At 39.4% G+C, this 24,655-nt stretch overlaps 1 protein-coding gene across 13 annotated transcripts in view; it reads right to left on the reverse strand.

Annotated features, from left to right (window-relative positions):
* The window catches only part of LOC5571955 (mediator of RNA polymerase II transcription subunit 13), a 107,429-nt gene that overhangs the window by 9,064 nt on the left and 73,710 nt on the right, over positions 1-24,655 (reverse strand). For 6 of the 13 annotated variants that reach the window (XM_021845858.1, XM_021845853.1, XM_021845856.1 and 3 more), the window contains 12 exons: positions 23,545-23,808; positions 23,202-23,288; positions 22,853-23,074; positions 22,345-22,789; positions 16,338-17,456; positions 15,842-16,258; positions 15,459-15,779; positions 15,163-15,396; positions 6,242-6,469; positions 5,963-6,172; positions 5,244-5,402; positions 5,087-5,175 (listed from right to left, as the gene is read on the reverse strand). In XM_021845858.1, the coding sequence (XP_021701550.1) occupies positions 5,087-5,175; positions 5,244-5,402; positions 5,963-6,172; positions 6,242-6,469; positions 15,163-15,396; positions 15,459-15,779; positions 15,842-16,258; positions 16,338-17,456; positions 22,345-22,789; positions 22,853-23,074; positions 23,202-23,288; positions 23,545-23,808 (3,795 nt within the window). The remainder of the gene's footprint in view (positions 1-5,086; positions 5,176-5,243; positions 5,403-5,962; positions 6,173-6,241; positions 6,470-15,162; positions 15,397-15,458; positions 15,780-15,841; positions 16,259-16,337; positions 17,457-22,344; positions 22,790-22,852; positions 23,075-23,201; positions 23,289-23,544; positions 23,809-24,655) is intronic. The other 7 variants (XM_021845863.1, XM_021845864.1, XM_021845862.1 and 4 more) reach the window with 6 other exon arrangements.

Below are 24,655 nucleotides of genomic sequence, written 5' to 3' on the forward strand. Positions count from 1 at the left end.
ACCAGCCTCGGCAGGGCTAATCCTCTGCAGCCAACTCTTGGTCGGCGCGCCATAGACGCTGCAATTCTAACATAATGTGAGTGACAGCCGTAGTTACTGCATTCCAGCACTCGGCATCCGCACACATTCTCTCTATAATATTGTCGGGGGACGTGTCCCCTCCGCATGTAGTGAGCATGCGACCTCTCACAACAATGAAACGGGGGCAATCGAACACGACATGCTCCGCTGTTTCCTCTACACCAGCACAATTGGGGCACGCAGGAGATTCTGAGTGCCCGAACCTATGCAGGTACTGTCTATAGCAACCATGTCCTGACAGAAACTGCGTCAGGTGGAAGTTCACTTCCCCATGGCTTCTACCTGCATTCTAACTGCATAAGGTACCGCGGGGCAAGTGGGTAAATGGGGTAAGTGAAAATAATTGGAATATTTTACTGAATATGTGAAATAATGTTTTAAACTCATGCGTAAATCTTTGAGGCCATTGAGAACATTACGATAGGCAAGAGATTTCTGAGATTTTTCAGCCATTATTGCATAATAGAGCGAAATATTGTAAACCTGTCAACTATAACTCCGTAACAAGTTGGCGGCGTGAAATCTTATTTTAATATTTTCTGTAAAAAAAAGATGCGGAAAATAATTTTCTGTACCACTTTTAAGTTGTCCCCTCTGACAGTTTTAAACTGCAATAAAAAAAGTTTTAGAAATAATTTGACATAGACCTAAAAATAACTAAATTGAAACACTGTCAATTTTCTAATCACGTGGGGCAAGTGAAAAGTTTCTCATTAGAGATTGAATTTGTGTTTTCTCTATAGGTAGCTATAAGTATAAAAGGTTTGCAATTATCATAGAACAACAGAACGTGCTGATAATTTAAGAAAAACTATACTCAAAGCGTTAAATGCTATTATCATGGCCAAATCATGGAACTTCTCTAAAAAAAAGGTTGCCAAATAATACGATATTAATATGTTTACTTCGGAAAGCCGATTAAAAGGAAGATGTTGATTGAAAAGTTCCTTTATAAGAGAACGCACGGAAATCCCGTGGAATGTCTATGTAAAGCTAGTTCAAAACATAAAAAATGGGGTATAGGTGTATCCACATAAAAAAGTTTCTAAATACTTTATTGAAGGATTTCGTTTGATTTCTCTTGACGAGTTATCCGACGTCATGTCCGATTTTCTTAAAAACAAATAATGAGCGGTGGAAATTCTAGAGATCAGAAATGCAATTGCTGTCCCATGATGTAAGAAATAACATTGTAAATGTTGCAATTATAATGTTGTCGAATCATTTCAACAAACATAACTGAACAGAAGAAAATTCAAGTAACAAGAATAAAATTTTCTTTGTTTACATATTACTTATGTTATTGTTCATTGGGACGCCTTAACAAATGTTAAAGGTAATGGAAATTGTGAATGTAACTGTTAGTTTTTGAATTTATTGGTCAAAACGATAAACTTTTCACTTGCCCCACCTGTGGGGGCCTTATTTGTTTTAATTCAGGGTCTCTAGAATTTGAAGAATCCCAACTATGCGAAATCCATTACCCACTTGCCCCACGGTACCTTATTTGTAACATTCGACAAAAGTAGGCATTGAGTAAATGGGATACCAAGTTTGCATTTTATTGCAGTATGGGAGGAAACTAAAATATCAAAATATCACTAAGAATTCAAAAGTGCTTATTTGAAGCTGAAATTTTGTACAACTCATATTGCATATTGGGTGAATAGTCAAAAAATAATTTTGATAGAAATTGCGTTGCTACTGCATTATGAGGCTCATGTATAATTTCAATGTGACTGTTATGCGGTTACCATTGCCAATGTGACAAAACAACTTGGTATATTTTTTTCGAATTTTCTAGAACAATCTCACAGATTTCAATAAGCTGATCGAAAGTATTTTTCATTTGATGACTGTCCCCGGTATTAACTCGAAATTGTCAAAAATGTCGATTGTGACAAATATGCAGTTATGGGCAGTACAGGGCTGATAGCAGTCAGACAGTAAAATAATAGTGACTTTAGTGACCAAAACGATCAAAATAATGAAAATTCTGAAAAAAATACTGACAGAATAATTCAAAAACAAACAAAAAAATAGAAACTCAGCTACCGAAAAGCTAAAAATTACATATTTTGCAATTGTATTAAATGGACAAATTGATGTGATGTTTTGCGAAAAAGTTACACGTCTTCTCAGTGAGAATCGAACTAACAACTCCCTGATCTCTAGTTAGGGCGCGTTACCCCTACGTCATGAGAGGACTCAGTCAGCTATTCAGCAAGACCAAGCTGAGGGTCGTGGGTTCGAATCCCACCGGTCGAGGATCTTTTCGGGTTGGAAAATCTTCGTACTTGCCACACAACATACGCATGCAAAATGGTCATTGGCACAGTAAGCTTAATAACTGTGGAGCACAGTAAGTTAATAACTGTGGAAGTGCTCATAAGAACACTAAGCTGAGAAGCAGGCTCTGTCACAGTGGGGACGTAATGCCAGAAAGAAGAAGAAGATAAAACGATAGGGGGTGATTCGATTTTGACATTTATTTGCTACTGATTTTATAGTTCGGTCTAAGTAGGCTGTAATTTAAGATTGTTGATTCGACTGTCAATAATTTTCACTCGTGTTTCCACAGCATTTGTTTTGCAGCTAAGTTTTATTCGAATTTGAATTCTTGAAAATTCACCATTTATTAACAACTATTATTGTACAGTCATCATCAAAAATCCTGAAGCTTGTAGAAAGATCAAATATGGCAGGGTCAAAGGCACAATATTCTACCAATAGCGAACCCCACTAAACAACAGTGTTGTTTCATCGTTATATCTATTTGCCATCTCGACTTTTTTGCTACCACGGACAACTGTCTTGATAAAACTAAAAAAATCGCATACAAACCACAAGACTTGCGAATTAAATTGTAAGAAAAAATCTAGAAAAATTCGCAAATACACAATTCAGGTGGTCACAACTAGTCTATCTTAATTTACACCTATATTATAAGCAGCGACACACATTGGTTATTCTTATATTACGTGTCTTTTACCACGTCAAATTCGATGATTTCCGGGCATGGGCCTTTCCATATGCTTTTCCTTTTGCATTTTCATTTGCGTTGTACAGAAATGTGATTGTTCATATGTTGAGTACAAAGGAAATACGCAAACGATAGGTTTGTATTTTCATTTCAACAAGTTGTTATCAAAAAAATCCCTTATAGTACGGGACCAAGCGGGAAATATTTCAGTAATAGCAGGTTAATAGGTACCAGACTGTTGAATTGTATTCAGAAATCTATCACTCAGAGTAAGTTCACCTCCTTCTGCTATTTAATTTGTCCAGAAATATGTTTGTAGGTCTCAAACCAAATTTAAAAAAAAATATAGTGCATGCAAGAAATGTCAGAGAGGGGTGATTCAAAATTCATAGCATGCTAGCGTAAAAAGCTGGATAGAAATAGTCGTGTAAAGAACATTTTAAGGGATAATCAATGGAAAATGTATAGTTTATTTGTTGGAACTTCTATTGTGATTTCTGAAATGATTTCCAGCAAAATAAGTACTCGCACTACTCGGTTCTGAAGCCTTCAACGAGTTTCTGACAAACTCTTTGTTTTTTTATTGTTATTCCTAATCTTTGTCTGGTTAATCTTCCGAAGAAGTTTTGATGAGGTTCTTTCAAGTTTACGTTTCTTTTTATAGCTGTCAGATATTTATCCTCAATTGGCCAAAATTCATTGAAACAATTCAGACAAGGAAATTGTCGCTTTTTAAGTTTTGCCAGAATCTTCTCCAAAACTTTTCTCAGAAAATTGTTAAATTTTCCGTTGGAATTGTCTACGGTATATACCGTGAATCAATCGCCGAATTGTGAAAAGTAATCTTCCGAACTCAGCACCAAAATGCCCGCCACAATTTGGCGCAGCAAACTCTCTATAAGACGCACAATCACGTCCAATCAGCACCGAATCTATCCAAGGAATTCGGCTTCGGTAAAACGCGCGCAACGCAATCGATGCAGTTTCGTGTCTTTCTCTCTCTAACAAATCGAGGAATATGTACCTGTCTGTCGCTTTTTATCAACCTCGTCATTAATTGATGAACCTAAAAGAGTCGATTGTATCATCGATCACTTTTTACATTCAGCGTGACTTTTTTTGCATACATTTTATACTGACTATCAGTGGTGCCAAATTACCCACAAGTGATTTTTTTTTTATAATTAACATACTTCGTTAAAAAACGCTACAGTATATTAACCAGAATCCTTCCTGAAAGTTAGCCGGGAGTACCAATTTTTTGAGTTAAGAATCTTGACACTTTGTCTTTATAATAACAAATATCTATTTCTATCTGTTTGTGTTTGAGTAAAATCGATCCCACTTGATTTATTATTAAATAAAGAATGCGAATCAGCTGTTGACTGAAAGTCTCGTAAATAAAGTTAATAGATGAGTTATAATAAAAAGCCATTTTAAATGTAAATGGTCTTACCATGAGAATTTTCTGTATGTAATTTGTAAGACGGTGCATTCTTCTTTATTTACATACCTACCTTGCAAAATCAATACTCCTAGAAGAGAAATCTATTTGAACTGTTAAGTGCATATAACTTCTTACGCATATCTACATCTCTCGACAATAAAGCTGAAAAACACGTGGATACCCAACAAGCAAACAGCCTAGAATCACTCACATCTACGATCACACCGCTCGGATTTTTAGACGAAATGAACGGACAGTTACGGGGGGGTAAAACCATTTGATTGATATAATTTATTCCAGTATGCTTTCTTCAAATATTTTGCGTGCCTGCATGACATATTTTCACGGTTTACAATCGGGTTGGATAAGGGTGCTTCTCGTTTGATCTACAAGCTGAGAGAGAAACAACTCGAGCCAACTCATGACGTGAGAAATTGATAGCCCAAATTGCTGAGATATGCGTGCAAATTTCTGTTAGCTTGCTGTTCTGATAGCTGTTGTTGGCGGTAGAGGTGCTCTTGCTTCTGTTGATGTGGTTGGTGCTGATGATGGAGGAAAATGTCTTCATAGTTTACCTGTGCTTGCGGATTTCCCGGCTGTTGCTGCTGCTGCTGCTGTTGGTTCATCAGACTCGACTGCAAGTTAATGCCGTGGTGCCCGAATCCTGGGGGACAACGAACATAAAATTTATCATTCAGAGAGTTCGAACCTACAATCGATAGACCAATTTACCTTGTCCTTGTTGTTGGAGGTTCTGCTGATTCAGTTGGTTCTGTTGAGCCGATAGAAACATATCCCCGGGCTGGTTGGGTCCGTTCATGAACGAAAACTGACGAAACGAGACGATGGCCGGATCGAACGAGGTCCAGTCGGTGAAGTTATTGCCGTAACCTGATGGGTGTAACAACGAGGAACGCGTTTAGTTACATGCGATTTCCGCTAAGCTACCCCAAATGCAAGGTGGGTAGCGACTAAGTATCTTAACCTTTGCGTCCCTGACCTATTTTTGAAAACCAAATTTTCGTAATCTGTTGGCTCTTATATACATAATTTTCAGCCAATTTCAATAAAAAATTGCCACAACACTATTCAAGTTTGATTTATTATTATTTTGTTTAAGCACTTTTCAGGGAAACGGGTCATTCGAAAAAAATGGTTTTGGGGGAAACAGGTAATTCTGGGAACAGGCGTTCGGGGAAAAGCGGCAAAATCGTTTGGCATGAACCCATTTGGTATAGTGATTCAAATGGCCAAAATTTTTTGGCATAATGACCACTTGGCATAAAATGAAGAACAGCCCATTTAAAAAAGAAGAAACATAACTATGGTGAAAAAAACAATTATGTCAAATGGCCATCATGCCTAAGGCAGAATGAGTATATCACATGGTTTTATGCTGAACGGCATAATGCTCCCATTTCAGTTGATACGGAACAACGAGCAACACATACCTGCTTTGTTGTGTCCGTTCTGCGGCTGGGACGAAGTCAGATGATTTTGCTCATTCTGCTGGAATCCCATAAACTGTTGCTGTTGTTGTTGCTGCTGCTGCTGCTGTTGCTGTAATTGCTGACCCCAGTTGCTTTGCTGCGGTTGCTGTTGCTGCTGCTGCTGTGCGCTGTTGGTTAGGTTCATGAACGGAAGGATTTTGCTGCCTGAAACTGAGAAACCAAGATCAGAATGTCGATCATTATCATCCACGACACTTTCGGAACCGTGGAGAAACCTACCTTGCGCTCTCGGTACACCGAAACCGAAAGCGTTCATGTGGTTGAAGCCAGGCGGCGGCATCCGTGTCCGTTGAACGTTCTCCATCAGCTTGCTGTGGTTGGCTGCTGCAGCTGCTGCGGCAGCCGCTGCGGCACTCTGCGAGATCTGCTGCTGGTTGATCTCGTCGTTGATCAGCTCAGCCAGCGCCTTCTGGGTCTCGAAGAAGGGGTCAAAGCCTAAAATTTTGCCTGCAGTCAGCGCGTTTCGTGTGTTTGTGCAATTTGTAGGAGGAGAATTTTGTGCGCCATGACAAAATAGACGAAAATTAAATAACTTTTGTAGGTAAGATTATGATAATGCTATCTAAAGCCCTAAATAGCTACTATAAGATTGCAATTTACGTAAAAAAGTTATTTAGTTTTAGACTACCCTAAATAAGATCGCACGAGACTCAAATCTCTTGTTCTATCTACCCTTTGACTGTGTTGAAGTTGCTGTGACTGTTTCTTGAGTGATGCTTGAAAAATAATCGTTGTCTTTGCCATGGAGTCATATTGACCCCAAATTCAATTTGTGATAACTTTGCGAAATTCGAACGAATTCTCGAACTGTTGTAAAAGAAATTTAGTTTGATTTCAATAAAAAAAAAATATTAAAACTTATAAAAAAACAGAATGCTGTGGCACGAGGATAGGTTGATCCAGTAGTAATTTTATGTTTGGGCGTTTATATATCAGCAAAATGAAGAGTGCTGCAATACGCATGAATTATATCTTATGAATCAAGGGCTATATACGTTGCAAATAGTTAGTTCAACAAAGTGTCACTGGTGAGCTAGTGAGGTTTTTTTTAACCCATATATCTCAAGAAGATCTTACATCAAAAGGCGATTTACAATAAGGTGGAAAATACCTAAAGGCAGAGAGTACCGAAAGGCAAAGAGGCAAAGCCGGAGGATTCCAATATTACGTCCTCCATTTTTCAAAGTTTTGGCCGATCTATGTGATGCATTTTCCTATACCTAATGACTGTCAAACTTTCGTAGATCCCCGGTTGCCTTATACCGGGCACATGCTTGCTGTCCGCACTCACTACGCTCGTCGGACGTAAAAAATGAGAAACATCCTCTGTTTACAATACTTAACAAATGCATGCAGATGACAGGGAAACTCAACTACAGTTAATCTTTTAACTCAAAATCTATTCATCCTTTTCTGGATCCCATCCATTTTGTCACTGGCTTACAAAGATCTAGAAAAGTTCATTTATTGAGTGGTTAAGGTTACCAAATTCGTTTTTTTTATGGCCTTTTACAGCACTTTTAAACGTCACATGCTGGATTGCAATAGGAGTTGGAACGTAAATGGCGTTGAGGATGATTTATTCATTTTCGTTTAACATCTTTACATCCCCATCTTATTATATTCAAATTCCCTCTCAAACCGCCTTTAAGAACCAAGAAAAAGAACAGAAACCAAATAAGAACCATGTGATACAAGATAACTCATAAAATCCGTTTCAAATCTAGCAAGACATTTCTCTTAGAATATTTCCAAGAGTTATTATTGGGAATTCCTCATGACATAATGATAAGTATTTCTATAGGAGAATATGATCCTATTCAGAATTAATAACAGTTTTGGGGCAATATCTTTTAAACACAGAAAACGGTTTGAAAAGTATTAATGTTTTGTAAAAGACTAATTCAATACGCACCTTTTTATATCAGAGAGTATCTCACTATCTCATACCAGCACATTACAGGACTTTTTAAACAAAATGCTTCAGGAGATACGATATGGACTAGCATGTTTCCAATTCCGACTCCCTATGATCTAATTCGGACATCCGGAATAAATCCAATTTGTTTTGTTACAAGTTAAATAAAACTCTTTTGTAAGCGCAAACATAAGAGATTAAACTCAATTGTTGACAAATTTCAACATAGACAAATCAAAACCATTTCTCGATTACTTATTCAAATCGACGTAAGTAACTTTCATACGGTTTTGAAAAAGTTAATTAAGAAGAATCATGACCTGGTCTTCCACAACTGTTTTAAAATGAATCTCCTTTTTAACATGTGTTTTTATCGTTAAAACACAAGATAGTTCCTATCGTTTCTCACAAAAATTGTATGACAAAATAATAAGCCGTTTCATTCTGTTACATACGACGCTTTTGTACCAGTGAAAAATCGACTCAAGTACAGGGTGGCCACCAAATTTCGGTTTTGAAATTCCCGCTTTATTCCCGGTTTTCCCGGTATATTTTACATAATTTTCCCGGTTTTTAATCCATTCTTTCCAACGACTTTAATTGACTTTTTCTATATCGAAAATCTTTTCTATGGAACGCACCGCAACATTTTTTTTAAATCGGTTTAAATTTTTTAGTTGTTTTTCCATAGTAATTTGATTGTTTATCAATAGTTTCACTATTGGAGAAATATGTTGACTATTAGAGTGTTCTAATTTATATAGAATCTTATTCTGAAAACTATGGCTTAGTATAGTAGCTGAATCGATTTGTCTCACGTTCATCGAGAATCAATGGAGCTCTGGAACTATCTATCATGGGAAAGATATGGTTAATGGTGCTAATAAAACAGATCCTGCTCTTGACACGACAGGAGTTTAATTTGAGTGCCAACAATATGCCCTTTAAGCCAAACTTCGAAATTACAAGTTCAAGTTTTAAGATCTAGAGAACCTGACAACCGTTCGCGTTGAAAATTTGATGGGTTGGTTGCATTCTGGTGATGATAAAACGATCAAAATTTTTAGCTCAAAGCTCTGTTTGCCTCTCTAGACTTATGCTCTTGAAATTTCAAGTTTTGGCTTTGGTTTATAATCATCTTAAAATGCATCTTAATGCTGAATTTGAGATAATTTGGCCAACAAAAGCCCTAGGTGCCTAAGTAAATCATCAAGATGCTCAAGTAGTTCATGGCCGTAATTGAAATTATTTGAATTAGGGTGTTTTATGTATTTTGGACAGAGCGTTACGCGTATATAATTTGGCCACCTCCATTTGATTTTGCCGTAAATGGCCAAATTATATACGCGTAACGCTCTGTCCAAAATACTTTGATCACCCTATTAATTCTTTGAATTTTATTTCATAAAGCAAATAAGTTCAAGATACGAATGAAATAAGGCCACACACGTAGAAGCTAAGTAAGTGCTCTCAACTTTAATAACACCGAAAATTATCATTTTTGACATCCACCCACCCTCTCGTAATGCCTTTTGTATGGATATTTTACAAATTTTATATGAGCTGTAATGGTTTCATCGTTATTAAGATCGTAAATGAGCCAATATTTAAAACTTCGTCGATTAGATAACTAGTGACATATTAAAAGCTTTCATAAATAGATACTTGTTTTCAAGATTAGTTGTGGTATTCAGCAATTACAGTGCTAAGCCAATCCGCAATAAGTAATTAAACCTTGGTTTGAAACGTCTAGTAAAACAAGTTAGAGAAAAGTTCAAAAAAAAAAATTAGCCCTGGTAGTTCGAGAACAAAAATTCAAAAAAATATTTCGAATTTTTTTCTTTTAGAAACATTGCTAAGAAAATAGTGAAACATTTTTAAGAAATATGGTGTAACATAGTAGAAGTTAATTCATTGGTGTTTGAAAGATACTTGTTCAAAATTGCTGCTGTCTCATGGAAATGTCATTAAACATAACTACTTTCTATAACTTATTTTGGAGGTTGTTTTGCAGATCGCAGCTTGAAGATGATCGTTCAAAACGATTTTCCCGGTGATCTTCTCAAATTCCCGGTTTTTCCCGTCTTTTTCCCGGTGGATTCAAATTCCCGTATTTTTCCCGCTTTTCCCGTTTTTCCCGGTTCGGTGGCCACCCTGCAAGTAGTGTTTTGTTTTTATTCGTATGGTTAAGTCACTTTGCCTCTCCATACATCGGAGCGACGGAAGTAAAGTTAAGGTTGCGTAAATTGAAAATCTTACTTACGCCGTTTGGTAAATCTTAAATTAAACGTTCTAAAAGTGAAATATCGAGTTGTTTTAGAGCTGAATGTATAGAATTTCGTCTGCGAAACACGCAGGATTGATAAAGTAAGTTTGTTAACTTTTCTAACTTGAGTTTGTTTGAATAAGTTTTCGAGATTTAGGTTATCAAATGAAATTGATTGACACAAATTGATTGGCGAATTATTGCCGCTTACAGGGAGTAGGAAATAGTATTACAGTGCGCTAGAGCACCCCAAAAATCAAATTGATATAAAAACGAACGTAATAACTCATTGACATGCGTCAAATTTAATGTGTGGACCGAGTTTGACCACGTTCCTCAAAATATTTTCCAGAATTTTTTTCCGCAATTACTTTAGGATATTCTAAGTTCTTCAGGAATTCATCCACTAATTTTCCTATGATTTCCTCCAAGATTTCCTTTGGAAATTCAAGATTGTCTTTCTTTGAAATTTCAACCAGAAATTTCTCCAAAAAGATCTAAGCTTCAGGAATCGCTGGAAAAAAAAACCTGTAAAAAACGCGATGTATTTCCACAATCACTCTGTGAACTGTAAAAACTGTCTCTTTTGAAGGGCTAGATAAATCATTGAAAAAAATATTGAAACAAAAAAGTCAACTGATGATCTGGATAATATGCTGCAATATTTTTTGTATGAATTTGTTGAAAACAGAACGGAAACCCTGAAGAAATTTGTGAAGGTATAACTGGAATAATTGCTGTAGTATTCGCTGGTGTGAAACTTAACTCTCTTTTGCCCATGGTAGCTCCATGGAGCTCTGGAGCTACCATGGCAAGATTTTTGACAAACTCGAGATAAACCGATTCAGACGAATACTATGCAATAGTTGCTATATAAAGATTTCATACTCATCAGACTATTACAATAGTCAATTAATTGTTTTACCAGTAAAACTAATGATAAACAATCAATTTACTTTTGAGAACAATCTGAAACATTTCAAACTGATTTCGAAAATTTTAACCCATTCGCAACATTGTTTGTTTGAGCGCGTTTAAGTCGATCAAAGTCGTGGGAAAGACAGGGTTAAATTAACTTTCGAAGAATCCATGGAGATTTTACTAGATAAATAAAAAGTACATGAAAAATGTTTTAAGCAATTGCAGGAGTTATCCTTGGATGAAACACTGAAGAAATATCTAGGGAAATTTCTGAACCTAATTCATTCGAATTTATTGAGAAATTCTAGGAATAAGGAATAAGGAACTCTTGGTAAACTTCCCATGAGAAACCGTTGATGAATTCTTGATCAAATCTATAAGAAATGATCTGATCTTATCTGATTTTCAAAAACTCTTGAATGAACGTTTCTGGATTTTCTTAGAAGAACTCCAGCGATCTTTGAAAGACCTCCTTGCGAAACAACCGGAGAAATCGATGAATGTTTAAAACTGTTTAACTGGTGGAACTACACTTCCTAGTTGCTACTCTTTTAGCTTTTTACCAACTTCAATGTACAATCACAATACCCTTAAATTTCTAGATTGATAACAGCGCCGGCTACGTCCTTATATCCATCGGGAAAATGAAGGAATAGTACTAGAAAACCGAAAAATCTCCTGAACTTCCAACAGCTACTTCGGAAGTAGGAGTGTTTTGTTAGTGATGGATAAGGCATTCAACCGTAAAGGATACCACACTGTGGAAAGCGGTTAAGTCAATTTATTCAATATTAGCGACAGACAGAACTGATTTTGTTTGATGTTCTAGTCAAGAATTATGCAGAGGGATAAAAAAAGATAGCTACTATTAGGAAGGATGACACAAATGTGAGGATGGGCCTGGAATTGAATCCTCGACTTCCTGCTTGAGAAGCAGAAGCGATAACTATTAGACCAACCCCGGTCTATCAACTGGAGAAATCTGCGAAAAATAGTGAAACGAAATTTGGAGAAAAATTAAGGAATATTTAAGCTTTTGTAAAAAAAATTCAGAGCATTTCCAGTGATAATGACTAGAAGTAGTAGCATTGAAGTGCCCAATGATTTCCTAAAGCAAGTTCAGGGAAAAATTCCTCCAAGAATCGCTGGAGGAATTTCTAGACGAAATCCTGGGAGAATTGGTGAAGGAAACTCTAAAGAGATTTCTGAAATGATCCCTGGAATAGCTTCATCCAAAAACAAAATCTCTGGAAACATCTTTTGAATAATTCTTGAAGTTTTTCCAAGAAAAATCTGATAAGAAATTCCTGAAAAAAACGTCGAATATATAGTCACGTAAGAGTCTCTGAAGGTTCCCCTTGAATTTGGCACCAAAGTTAGCGGCGAGCAGAAAGCATAAGCATTGATGACCGTACATTCATAGTTGCTACTCCGTGATTGACCAGAATAACCGAGGTTGCACAAGGAACCAACAAATGTAGCTTGGAAGCAACTTTCCATCTTCAATGTACACTTACGAGAACTCCAAACATTATAAAGTCAATAACGCCGCCAGCCCAGATAGCCGTAGCGGTAAACGCGCAGCTATTCAGCAAGACCAAGCTGAGGGTCGTGGGTTCGAATCCCACCGGTCGAGGATCTTTTCGGGTTGGAAATTTTCTCGACTTCCCAGGGCATAGAGTATCTTCGTACCTGCCACACGATATACACATGCAAAAAAAAATGGTCATTGGCATAGTAAGCTCTCAGTTAATAACTGTGGAAGTGCTCAGAAGAACACTAAGCTGAGAAGCAGGCTCTGTCCCAGTGGGGACGTAATGCCAGAAAGAAGAAGAAGAACGCCGCCAGCCACGTCCTTGCGGTCATCAGGGAAGGGAAGGAATATTAGTGTGACATCCATTGTTACTAGAGACCGAGATCACCTCTAAAGACTACGTGAACATACGGTAAGTCGACACTTTTAGCGACAAGTAACAGGAAAGGTCGCAACACGGTGTGCCACCGTCAGAGCCACCATGCTGCTGTTGTGAACGAAAAGCGGGGTTTTTTCAGCATTGTTGTACAGCGTGACGACTAAACTGTTAATTTTAATGTACAAGAGTTTATGTCGAAACTTACAGTGACGAACTGTTCATATTTTGTTAAACCAATTCATTTAAGTACCATGTTCACCGTTGACATGATGAAAATACGTTTCATAATATATTGTGCATTTAAGGCTCAAGAATCCATCATTCAATCATCAGCAATCATTGAAAAGGAAAAACCAGTTTTTTCTTTCAAATTTAAAGAAATCCCCATGAAAATCTATCACTGCCCTACAGATGGTAAGTGCAATGCGATGATAGATTTTCATGAGCATTGCTTTAATTTTTACCAAAAAAACTGGCTTTGAAAATTTGTAAAACGATGATGGTTATTTTCCTCTTAAAATAAAAGCATGAAATGAGCACACCAAATTGATTATCCATGCTTGATTTAGCAGCTTTAGCTACTTTAATCAGCATGCTCATTTCACAGAAGCAAAATATCATTTCGGCGACGCGAAAACGCGTGCAAACTAAAACGAGAAAAAAACCGGCGACGCGACGACGCAAAAAAAATCGGTTTTTCTGGTGTAGATGAAACGAAGTCAAAACCCAAACCCCCAAGAGTACAAATCTAGAGAACCAGACAGCGGTTCAAGCTGAAAACTTGGTCGATTGGTCATTGGAGTGACCACACGATCGAGTCCTCAATCCGAACCTCTGTCCGGCTCTCCAGACCCGTGCTCCTGAAAATTTGAGGTTTGGTCTCGATGCATCTTCCCCTTCTGCTTGGGCTTTAACGAAGCTCTGCCCAGCAGAACTCGTGCAGAATGAACCGTTTTATTTCCGCTATAACACTTTTTCAAAACACTGCACCAGCCGTTTTACCAGCCGAATCTAATAATTTGCTGAGACGATAAAAACTTCAAATCGATCAATTTTCAACACATCCGTTCGCGTGCGCTGCCTACTGCGATCTCTATGGCCGTATCATAAGCCTTAATTCCAATAACTATAAACAGCCTAAGATCAACAGAAGAAAACATTTCTTATAAAAATTTAAGCAAGTGTTATGCAAATAATCACCGTTATATCAGTCTAACTACAAAAAACTGTCGATGATTCAAAAAAAGGTAAAATTCGCAATTAAAACATAAGCTAAATTATTGCCAATAGAAATAAAACCAGTAGAAATCGAATGAATTTAAAAGAAGGAAAATTTTCTGATGAAGTAATTGAAAAACACTTTGAACCTTAATACACCGTTGGACACCAGAGACGAGCCAACCATCAGCTTAGAGTTTTGAGGCAATGTTTGGATATAACAACTTCGTCCTACATTGCGGATCGTTTTAATTATTTTCTTGGAGCACTCATATACCGACAAACATGACGTCCCTCCACGTCATAAAAATTACCAAATAATTAGATGATCAGTTATTGGGCCACTCTTATAAATCCTACAAATCAGCGTTGAAGCAATTCGATGTTTTTTTTGTTCGTGATTCGGCCAAAATCGACGTAGGAAGTATTGATGGACTTCTTGTAGGCTTTCCTTAAAAAATCGCCTAAACTTTATTTTCAAACACTCTGATATAAACTTCTTTAGATTTTCTCGGACGAACTTTTGTTTTGCGAGCATTTGGAATATTTTCTAAAGCAACAACTGGAGAAACCGGCAAAGGAATTAGTGAAAAGATTTCTGGAGAAAATTTCGGGATAGTCCCTGGGTAAATTTTTCTGTGTAATCCTTGTGAAAATTACTGGAGTGCTCAATGATTTCCTGAAGCAAATTCAGCAGAAAATTCCTCTTAGAATCCGTTAAAAGATCGCTGGAGCAATTTTTGGAAGAGTTAGTGGTCAAGTTTATTAAAAGAGCACTGAAAGTAAAAAATCGTTCAAATTTCAAGAAGTTATCACAAATTTGGGTTTGATGTGACCCAAAGAAACAGACAACGTAACTTATTTTGGCACAGTCAAAAGGATAAAGAAAATAGGATCAAATTACCTAAATCGTCGTCTACGATTGGCGTTTGCTGTGGATACTGCTGTTGCGGCTGTGGTTGCTGTTGTTGCTGCTGCTGTGGATTGTGAAGCCTATTGTTCGGCTGCTGTTGCTGCGACTGCGTTGGTGGCTGCTGCTGCTGCTGTTGCTGTGGATTAGCCCCGTTCAACAGGACATTGTGAGCATTCAGCTGGCCATTGAGCATTCGCTGCTTCTGTAGTTGGGAACCTAGCAAACCTGACGAGGTTTTTCGATTAGTGTCGATGGCTTGTGAGGAAAAGGAATTCTTCCAGACTTACCATTCGAGTGTTGATCTAGGAAGTGTGAGTTCAACCGGCTGTTTTCGAGTAAGCTGGCGATGTTCATCGGGTCCGCTGCCGACAGCGACGAGTGTCCATTGTGTAAAAAGGGTGGATTCTGCTGCTGTGCCGCTTGCTGCTGTTGATTTTTGTGGAAGTCGAAGAACTTCGACATATTACCCGCGTAGATGTGACTCAGCTCGGAGTGCTGCTGTTGCTGTTGTTGCTGCTGTAAACGTTGATGAGCCTGCTGTTGGTGCTGCTGGCTCAGTAACCTACTGTTAAGTTCGTTCGTGTTGTGAAAGTAATCTGAATAATCACCTATGAAAAATTAATCTTAATTAGTCAAATGTGTGAGACCAGGAAAGCACATTGGAACCCACCATTAAAGCCATTAAATTGTGTCACATTCAGTCCACTGTTGATGAGGTTACGCTTCTGCAGTTCCTGTATGCGTAAGAGATCCTCGTGATGTTCAACGTCCAGTTTGTTGCGTATCACATATTTGCTGAAAGCGGCCTCCCAATCGTCGGTATTGCCCGTGCCGAGCCCGGTAAGGCTATCGACACTACCATTTCCAAGACCAAGGCCATTCAGCTGTTGCTGCAACTGCAAATTGTTCAGCAAATGATGCTGCTGTTGTTGTTGCTGCTGGTGCTGCTGTTGCTGAAGGTTACCCAAGTTCTTGAGGATCTCCTTTGTGTGCTGCTCATTGGTATCGTTGGTACCGCTGAGGAGATCCGGCAGCTGGGAGGATGTGAGACCGGAGGACTGGTTACTTTCCAGATTACCATTCACAACTGTAAGAGAAGATCATGTATCAGTACATCAGTTACATAATTTTTCGCAGTCGTCCTGGACGTTTACGGCTTAACTTACCACCATCCAGTTTGTTGTAGTTGTACGTATCGAAAGTGCTGTGAGAGAAGAAACTGCTGTTGTCATCGAAAATGCCCAACTTGGAGAATCGTGAAGTGGTGTTGTCAATGAGACTGTTGACTTTGTTAAGTCCATTGGGCGGCTGGTGTGGCTGCTGCTGCTGTTGTTTGTTGGCCGCCGATGTCGTGACGGTCGTGGTGGTGAGATTGACCTCATCGTTGCCATTGCCGAACAGGGACGATGACGAAGTTATCACGGGTTCAGTACTCTTTTCCTCGGTGCTTGACACAATTCCTGCCGAGGTTAGCGTGGAGGAGGTGGTGGTGTAACTGCTACTACTGCTACTAATACCATTGGTAATGGCCGTGTTGCTGGGACTTGTTGTGATGGCGCTTTCCTCTGCGGACGAGGTACTGACTGTCGTAGTGCTGCCAGTCGTTATCACATTGTTCACTGCCGTCAGTGGATCAGGGAATGCACTAGGAGAGCTCTTACCGCTAGGCGATTCGCTCAGTGTGCTTCCACTATCACCGCCAGCATGGGAGGAACCACTGCTGCTCAACGAAGGCGTATCCGTTTTGCCATCGTTGTCCGACGACAGTGCGTCGTTATCCAGGTCCTCAAATTCCAGCTCATCGTCGTCGTCATCCAGCTCGTCCACTATGTGCTGAACAGCGACCAGTTTTCCACCACCATTAGTGGTTGTACCATTTGTGCTAACACACCCATTGATGGCGGTTTGTTTAAGATTTTTACTATTGTTTTGCACCTCTTTGTTCGCTTCATCCCCATTGGCTAGACCGGCAACGACAGCAGCGACAGACACCTTGCCATTGGTGCTGCCTATGACCGTTGTACTGGAGGTACTGGTAGAACTAGACGAATTGCTCACCGTCCTGCTGTTGGCACTGCTAGTCACCGGAATTGTACTATCTTTGCTGTTACTGCGGTTGGAATTCTGTTTACTGTGACTACTATCCTTGCTGCTGACGGGATGCTCCTTGCTGTTGTGATGATCGCGATCCGTGTCCCGACTGTTCCGATGCTTACGGCCACCTTTCGTTCGGGATTTCTCATGCTTTCGGTCGCTACGAGTTGCATTCTCCTTGTTGCCACCGACTGGAAAAAGAGGGTCCAAGAACGAGGAAAACCTCGGGTTAGATGATGCGGAACTTCATTGGAGATAACTGTACGGACTGAGAGATTTGGGTTAGTGTTAGTAGAGGTTTCAGTTAGTCGGTTTTAATATATTGTGGCCAATCATTTCGCTGGAACTCAAATCTCCTGGGATGCGTTGATACATTTATGAGGTTTTTGATTAGGATACACGAACACGTACACTCGGAAACCACCACCAGAAACATAACTGCATAAAAAAAAGCTGGACGCATCAAATCTTTCACTCATGTTTTTATGTAATACATATCGATAGAGAGAGAGAGAGTCAATAGAGAAATATCGAACTATACATAATGGAATCTATACACATGTGATCCAAAAGTTCAGCACGAAAACCTATTTTTTATCGAAAAATGTTGAGTCAATTTCTGTTTTCCTCGTGACTTTCATTGATTCTACTCTTCACTTTTTAAATTGGCATCAAAGTTACACATGTACAGTGCTGTTCTGAATAATAGCAGCGCATGTCGATTTTCATACAAAATGCTCAACTTTGACATGCTGTAGTTTTGTTCCCTTTCAAGCAATCGAGCTGAAATTTTCTCCACAGAACTACAAATATGATCAATTTTGTAACTACAAAATTTCAGTTTTTTCTGAGTCCCTGCCGAAAAGTGAGACACTAGGTGAAATTTTTCGAAAAAATAGCAGTTTTTCATTTTAAAATTTTTCTTCTACAAATATTATAAACATTTTCGGTTTAGGTGTAGGTTTGATAAGTAGGAGGAGATTGTTCCAATAGTAAGTGATATACAACTTAAAACTATAAAATCAAGCCGAAATTCAAATTTTTAAAACTGCTATTTTTTCGAACAATTTCACCTAGTATCTCACTTTCCGGCAGGGGCTTAGAAAATTTTGAAATTTTGTGTTTACAAAATTGGGCATATTTGTAGTTCTGTGGAGAAAATTTCAACTCGATTGCTTGAAAGGGAACAAAACTACAACATGTCAAAGTTGAGCATTTTGTATGAAAATCGACATGCGCTGCTATTATTCAGAACAGCACTGTAGCCTTCTCTCGTTCATCACTTTACAGTCTCATTCACTCATAACAGTGGGTATGGCTATTGAACTTGTAACAAACGCATTGACAGTCATCAGCGAAGAAATAATTGCGGAATATATTCAATTTAGAGGAGTACGGTTTTCTGGTGGCTTTCGTTGGAGGCGGCAATAACTAAAGGCCTATCCTGGAAGAAACCAAAGAAAGGTAAAAAACTACTACGGAAGTTCGAAATTTGATTCACGCACTTTCACGCTCAGATCATCACAGTTTAAGGTGACGCTCATCACAATTCTCTTTAGGGAAAACACATGTTTGAGGAAGAGGAAGGAATCTCAATTCTAAACATAACCAACGCAATAACCAAATTCCCTCCATTTAAAACGTTATCACTCACTAGTCTCCTGCTGCATTTTAGAAGGAAAGCTGCACATAATATGTATTAGACTGACCCAGCTTTATATTATTAATAGTAAAGGGGCCTTGCTTGGCTGAGTGGTTAGAGTCCGCGGCTACAAAGCAAAGCTATGCTGATGGTGCCTGGGTTCGATTCCCGGTCGGTCCAGGATCTTTTCGTAATGGAAATTTCCTTGACTTCCCTGGGCATAGAGTATCATCGTACCTGCCACACGATATACGAACGCTAAAATGGCATCTTTGGCAAAGAAAGCTCTCAGTTAATAACTGTGGAAGTGCTCATAAGAACACTACGCTGAGAAGCAGGCTCTGTCCCAGTGAGGACGTCAATGCCAAGAAGAAGAAGAAAGAGTACAAAATATTACTTCCTGAAAACTAATGTGGCCACCCGGAATCATCCCCGGAGGAACCGGCTACAGATTTGTTGGCTACTAAACCGTATCAAACATCGAAAAGTAGATATCGTACTAAAAAATGCGTGCCCATAAGCTTAACTTAGATGTTTAGGGATGAGTTGGACACTTTAGTAAATTTGAGGTGCCTCGCAATGTCCTATATAACAGGTCCGGCTGTTAATATGTGTTTGATTGTATTAGTCACGAAAAAGATATAAACAAAACAATCAGCAGATGGTGACGACAAGCCTGCTAAAAATGTTGTACGCAGCTTGCCCAACATGACGCATCCGCGTTCAAAACCATGGGTGGGACAAACGTTGTCAAAATCTTGTTGTCCCTTAGTGTGCTACTATTTGATTAAAATTTATATCCTTTTTCGGACCAATTCACTTAGACAGATTTGATAGAAGCTAGAACAAACTGCTAAACTTAACAGCAAGTGATACTGTTCAAACGGGTGTTCAATAAACAATGAGAATGATTTCAATACTTCAAGCGTGTGCTAGAATAAGGGCGTAAGCCGCATGATCGATTTCTCTTCGTCGATTATCTATTCTGTGACTAAATGCGACAAGATGCAAGTTTGTCAGCGTTTTTTCAGCTAAGGGCGCTAGATTGCATCGCTACCAAACGGTCTGAAGTGAAAAATGCTAACAAACCCGCATATTGTCACTTTTATTCACAGAAGAGAGGATCGATGAACAGAAATCAATCAATGATCAACGACTTACGCCCTTATTCTAGCACAAGCTTGACTTTTCTGCAATTTTAAGTAAAGAGCGTAGTTTTATTTCTCTCCAAGAGAATTGCTCGCTGGAATCGAAGATGGCTTCGAAACATCAAGCACTCCGGGAGCGTGTTGTACGGTTTCACGAAACGTCGTACGTGCCGAAAAAAGGGATCCGACCAACTTGACTCAATGTCGTCCCATTGAGGATTTTTTTCGGCTCCCTGAGTGCCCTGTTGTACAAAAATAATTGGCGGGCCAAGGATAGCAGTTGACCACGAATATCTCTTGTGAAAGCATCATACGGCAAATCAGGGCCCCTTCTCCAATATTTATTGACGTTTTTTTTTTTTGAAGAATAAACATTATGTTTTAATAAAAAAATACTGAATTTGTTGTAAAATCATTTTTTTACTATATGACTGAAGAATTTCTCATTTTTTATTGAACACCCGTTATTCGATTGAAAAATTAATTGATATTGTATTGGGTGTTCACTCAGGAAAATTATAACAAATCACATATCTTGACGGCAAGTGGAAAACCATTTAAAGCTTTTAGTGCAACTTTTACTACAAATACAATGATTATCAGATTACGTTGTAAATAGCTTATTTCCTAATAAAATTTATACACATTTTAGACAAAGCAAATAGTGGTCCTGCGTGCTGCGAAATAAACTCCTTTTTGTTTTCAAGCAAACCTTGAAACATGTTTCTTGTGAAGAATTGGATTTGTCGTATTATAGTCCCTCAAACGCCACTTGAAATTCTCTGTTTATTAAATTTCGCTCTCTGATCTCTCTGGAGAGCTTGAATGCGATCTACCTTGCATGACTTTCTCAGAGTGTGTTTACGGTTATCCTGAAATCGGCTAGTAGGGGTCTGAAAGAAGTGCGCGAATCTTTTCCATTTTTTATGTGACTGTGCCTTTGGATCACAATGCGGTGTTGGTACAAAGGTTACAGGAGGAACACTTGTAAAGATCGTGACAGCTTATATTTTTTATATGATAGTTTCTATCGTTTATATGGTTGTTTTTCTCCGCTCCATGTGGCTCATGTGACTTTGGCGACTGACCCTGACGGGTGAGTTTATTAAAGAAGGTGGCCTAAAAAGATGTTTAAACTCGGTTCTTAGCATCAAACTGAATCACATCGAGAGCAACGTTTCTGATGAATCAACTTCGAACCCACCCATCGTCAGCAACTCGAACGATTTTTCTTTAATCATTGCTCATTTTCTTTGATCACATACACCGATTTCATTTATAAAGTTCATGATTTGGAAGTTCATTTGGGTAACCAGAAGCATGAAGAAGAAACACTCAGCCGACAAGCTCAAAAATGTCCAATTTTAGCGTTACGTGGATCTTGTATCCTGCATTGCATGATGTTTCCGGATATCTCGAGATATCTCATACTTCCATTGAATTAAGAGTATGTAGTCCACTTCTCTGAACCTTCATTGATAGGTACTGAGGTAGTAGAAGTTGAAAAGGCCATTAAATGGCAAAAAGTCGTTTGATTGAAGGTCAGTTTGCATAAAATTGGTTTGCAATTAATTGGTATCACTCGACACATATCTAAAGGCCATTTGGTACAACGCTAATTTTGCATAAGAATCATTTAGCGTAACATGAAGAACAGCCTATTCAAAAAGAAAGAATTTAACTATGTCGAAAACCCAGTTATGCCAAATGGCAATTGTGTTTGTTGACTTCATGCTGGATAGCTTATGGCAAATGCACACTCAATGCCAACAGACTTCCTGTCATATGATCTTTTTACAACAAATGTAATCAGAGTACCAAGCGGAACTCACAATTCTAAAAGAACCGTCAAAACTAATACCAACTCACACACGATCACATACCCAAACACACACACATATGTTAGCGCTGTACCAATGGGAACACAAAAAGAAACAATGTTAATATATAAGCACACGTAAGGGTAGGAATGTTTTTGGATGCACTTTAGGGAGATGAACTGGTGAGGATGAGTTAGACACATATCGCTCGAGATCCCTGACTGGAATGTTAGGGTAGCACATGAGATGGATGTCAAACGCGGTACTAGTCAGATGCGATTGTGATGAATTAGCTCATGGAAACTGATGCGACCTGTTGCAGTTACACAAATCTACGGCACTCGCTTGATCACCTATCCAAAATTTTGGTTTGACTTGAAAGGAAAGACTTTCGAGGATAAGGATTATCTTCTGCTACTTCTGAGAGAGATAAAAAAGGGACGAAAAAAAACCTAACACGCACACACACCTGTTTTACCGTTAATCTTATTCTCCTTATTGCTACCGCCGCCTCCATTGCCATGAGTGCTACCGTTGATCGGCGTAGTGGATAAGCTTGGCCAAGCTTCTTTGCTTTGTATAGGTCCATTGGTTATGTCGCTAATATGTTTAGAATCACCTGTTTTGCCACTGCCGCCTGTACCGTTCGCAATAATACCATTTGTGGTGGTGCCGGTTCCGGTTCCGTTGCCGCCGGTGCTACTGCTACCGTTGCCATTGCCGACACCACCACTGGTACTGTTGCTGCTGCCGATGACCCCGCCGCCCACACCGGCAGTGGTGCCATTTAAGGACGGCCCAGTTGTACCTCCGGCTGGTCCACCACCACCATTAGCAGACGTCAGACCTAACTGCGCCTGCATCGTGTCGTGTAACCGCTTCTCGTACTCCTGGTGCTTCCCTTGGTGCATTTCCTAAAAGATGAAGAAGATCGCTTTTACCTATTTCCAGAATATGTCGTATGAACTTCAACCGACCTCCTTCGTAAAGCTAGCCTCCTGGTCTCCCAACTCGTGCAAATACATGCAATCCGGCTTCGGACACGTTTGGTTCTTCATGAAGTGACTACAGTACTTCGTGGTGCCTAAACTTGTCTTTATTAGCCGATTGTCGAGCATGATGTTGTTGACGCTCTGGATCGCCTTTAGGGCGTCATTGTTGTTGATGTACGTCACGTACGCCGACGCCGATGGCCCCTGCTGTGATGATAAATACAAATGAAACCAATGGTTCGTATAAAGTGCCCAGCAAAGTGGGGCATTGTTGGGCGGTGTGAAACAAAGGGCAAAATGTCAGTTACCTCCTATAAGAAGGTACTTGTATTACCTGGACTCCTGCGTACGTTGTACTAGGGTTTATAACAACTTTATGAATCTTGCCGTATTTGCCAAAGTATTCATGCTTTTTGAGAATCTGGATTGAGAAACGATAGAAACAATTCCGTGAATATCTACTAAAATTTGTGTGAAACATGTAATAAAATTAGGTATTGTAATAAACTAAATTGAACTGAAGATCATCCGCACAGAAGATCAGCAGAAGTGAATGCATGAATTAGTTTCAGATGTCAAACTCATGCATTCACTCCTGCTTATCTGCAGGCCGAGTTGAAAACACAGAACCGCACAATGGAACAACCGACTATTCACCCATTCAAAGACGAACTTACTTCGGGATCTGCCAATCTCGGCGGCAGTCCGACGACGAATACCAGGTTCTTCTGCACCACCCGCACGTTGGCTAAATGTTTCCGGTTTTCGGAGATTTTTGCCTTCCGCTGCTGGTCCCGCTGTCGCTTCTCCGCCTTGAACGCTGCGATCTGCTCCTGCGACAGGGGCGTGAAGTCGGCCGGGTTCTCCGGGTACGCCTTCCGACACGCGGGACACAACTCGTTCTCGTCGGTGCGGATCCTGTGCCAGCAGAACCGGCAGATCTAGTGGAAGGGAGAAATAGGAAACGACGTTAACACTATGTTTTTTACAGTTACTGATTAACAGTAGCAATTTTAAGCGCCCTAGCCCAAACTAACAGGAGTGCCAACCGGCACAGTAGAGACCAACGCCAATGCGGTCCCAATTATGTATACTGGCAAGAAGAAGTACTGCATACTAAGCGTAGAAGCTTACAGCGGCTACATTCTACTCCCTTAGTAGGGTCGGTTGACACTGGCTTGAAACGGCGAGTAGGCTAATGGCCCCCGTCCCGTGAAATCTTAGAATACGTTCCAAATCCGTCGCCTGGTTGTTCCAACTTGGCGGGAGTAGGCTCAGATGTCATTACCTGACTTGCGCCGATCCGGCTCTAAGCATAGACCCCATGAAGGACTACGTCAACTCTAGCATGGCATGGAACTAGCTAATCATCAAGTTAGATAGAAGCAAAAACGATATCAGCAAGGACTTCGAAACTTGCTGAAAATGTCACAATCAGTCTTAACTGCAAAGCAGGACTACGAGAAAGCCAAGACAGAAGGCGAATAAAGTCAATTTTGCCAGACTGAATCGTTTTCCTTCACAGGTAACGCGAATATCAGATGATATTAGTCGCGCTGTGAAAGAGGGGACCTTTCGAGGATGAATACGTGGCGAAAAAAACGCAAGATTTCTAAGGGAAATGTGACATACGCGGTTGTGCCCCAGAATGGAGTAATTCACATAAGCCAAGTTCCACGATCAAGAGGACATGCAGGGCTAGTAGCTTCTGAGTACCATTCAAGAAGGAAATTTAAAGACGTTATGCTTGTAAAAAGAGACCATAAAGAGACCGAACTGGAATGAAAA

The sequence above is a fragment of the Aedes aegypti genome, chromosome 2 (genome assembly GCF_002204515.2).
Source record: "Aedes aegypti strain LVP_AGWG chromosome 2, AaegL5.0 Primary Assembly, whole genome shotgun sequence".
NCBI classification, from domain to species: Eukaryota; Metazoa; Arthropoda; class Insecta; order Diptera; family Culicidae; genus Aedes; species Aedes aegypti.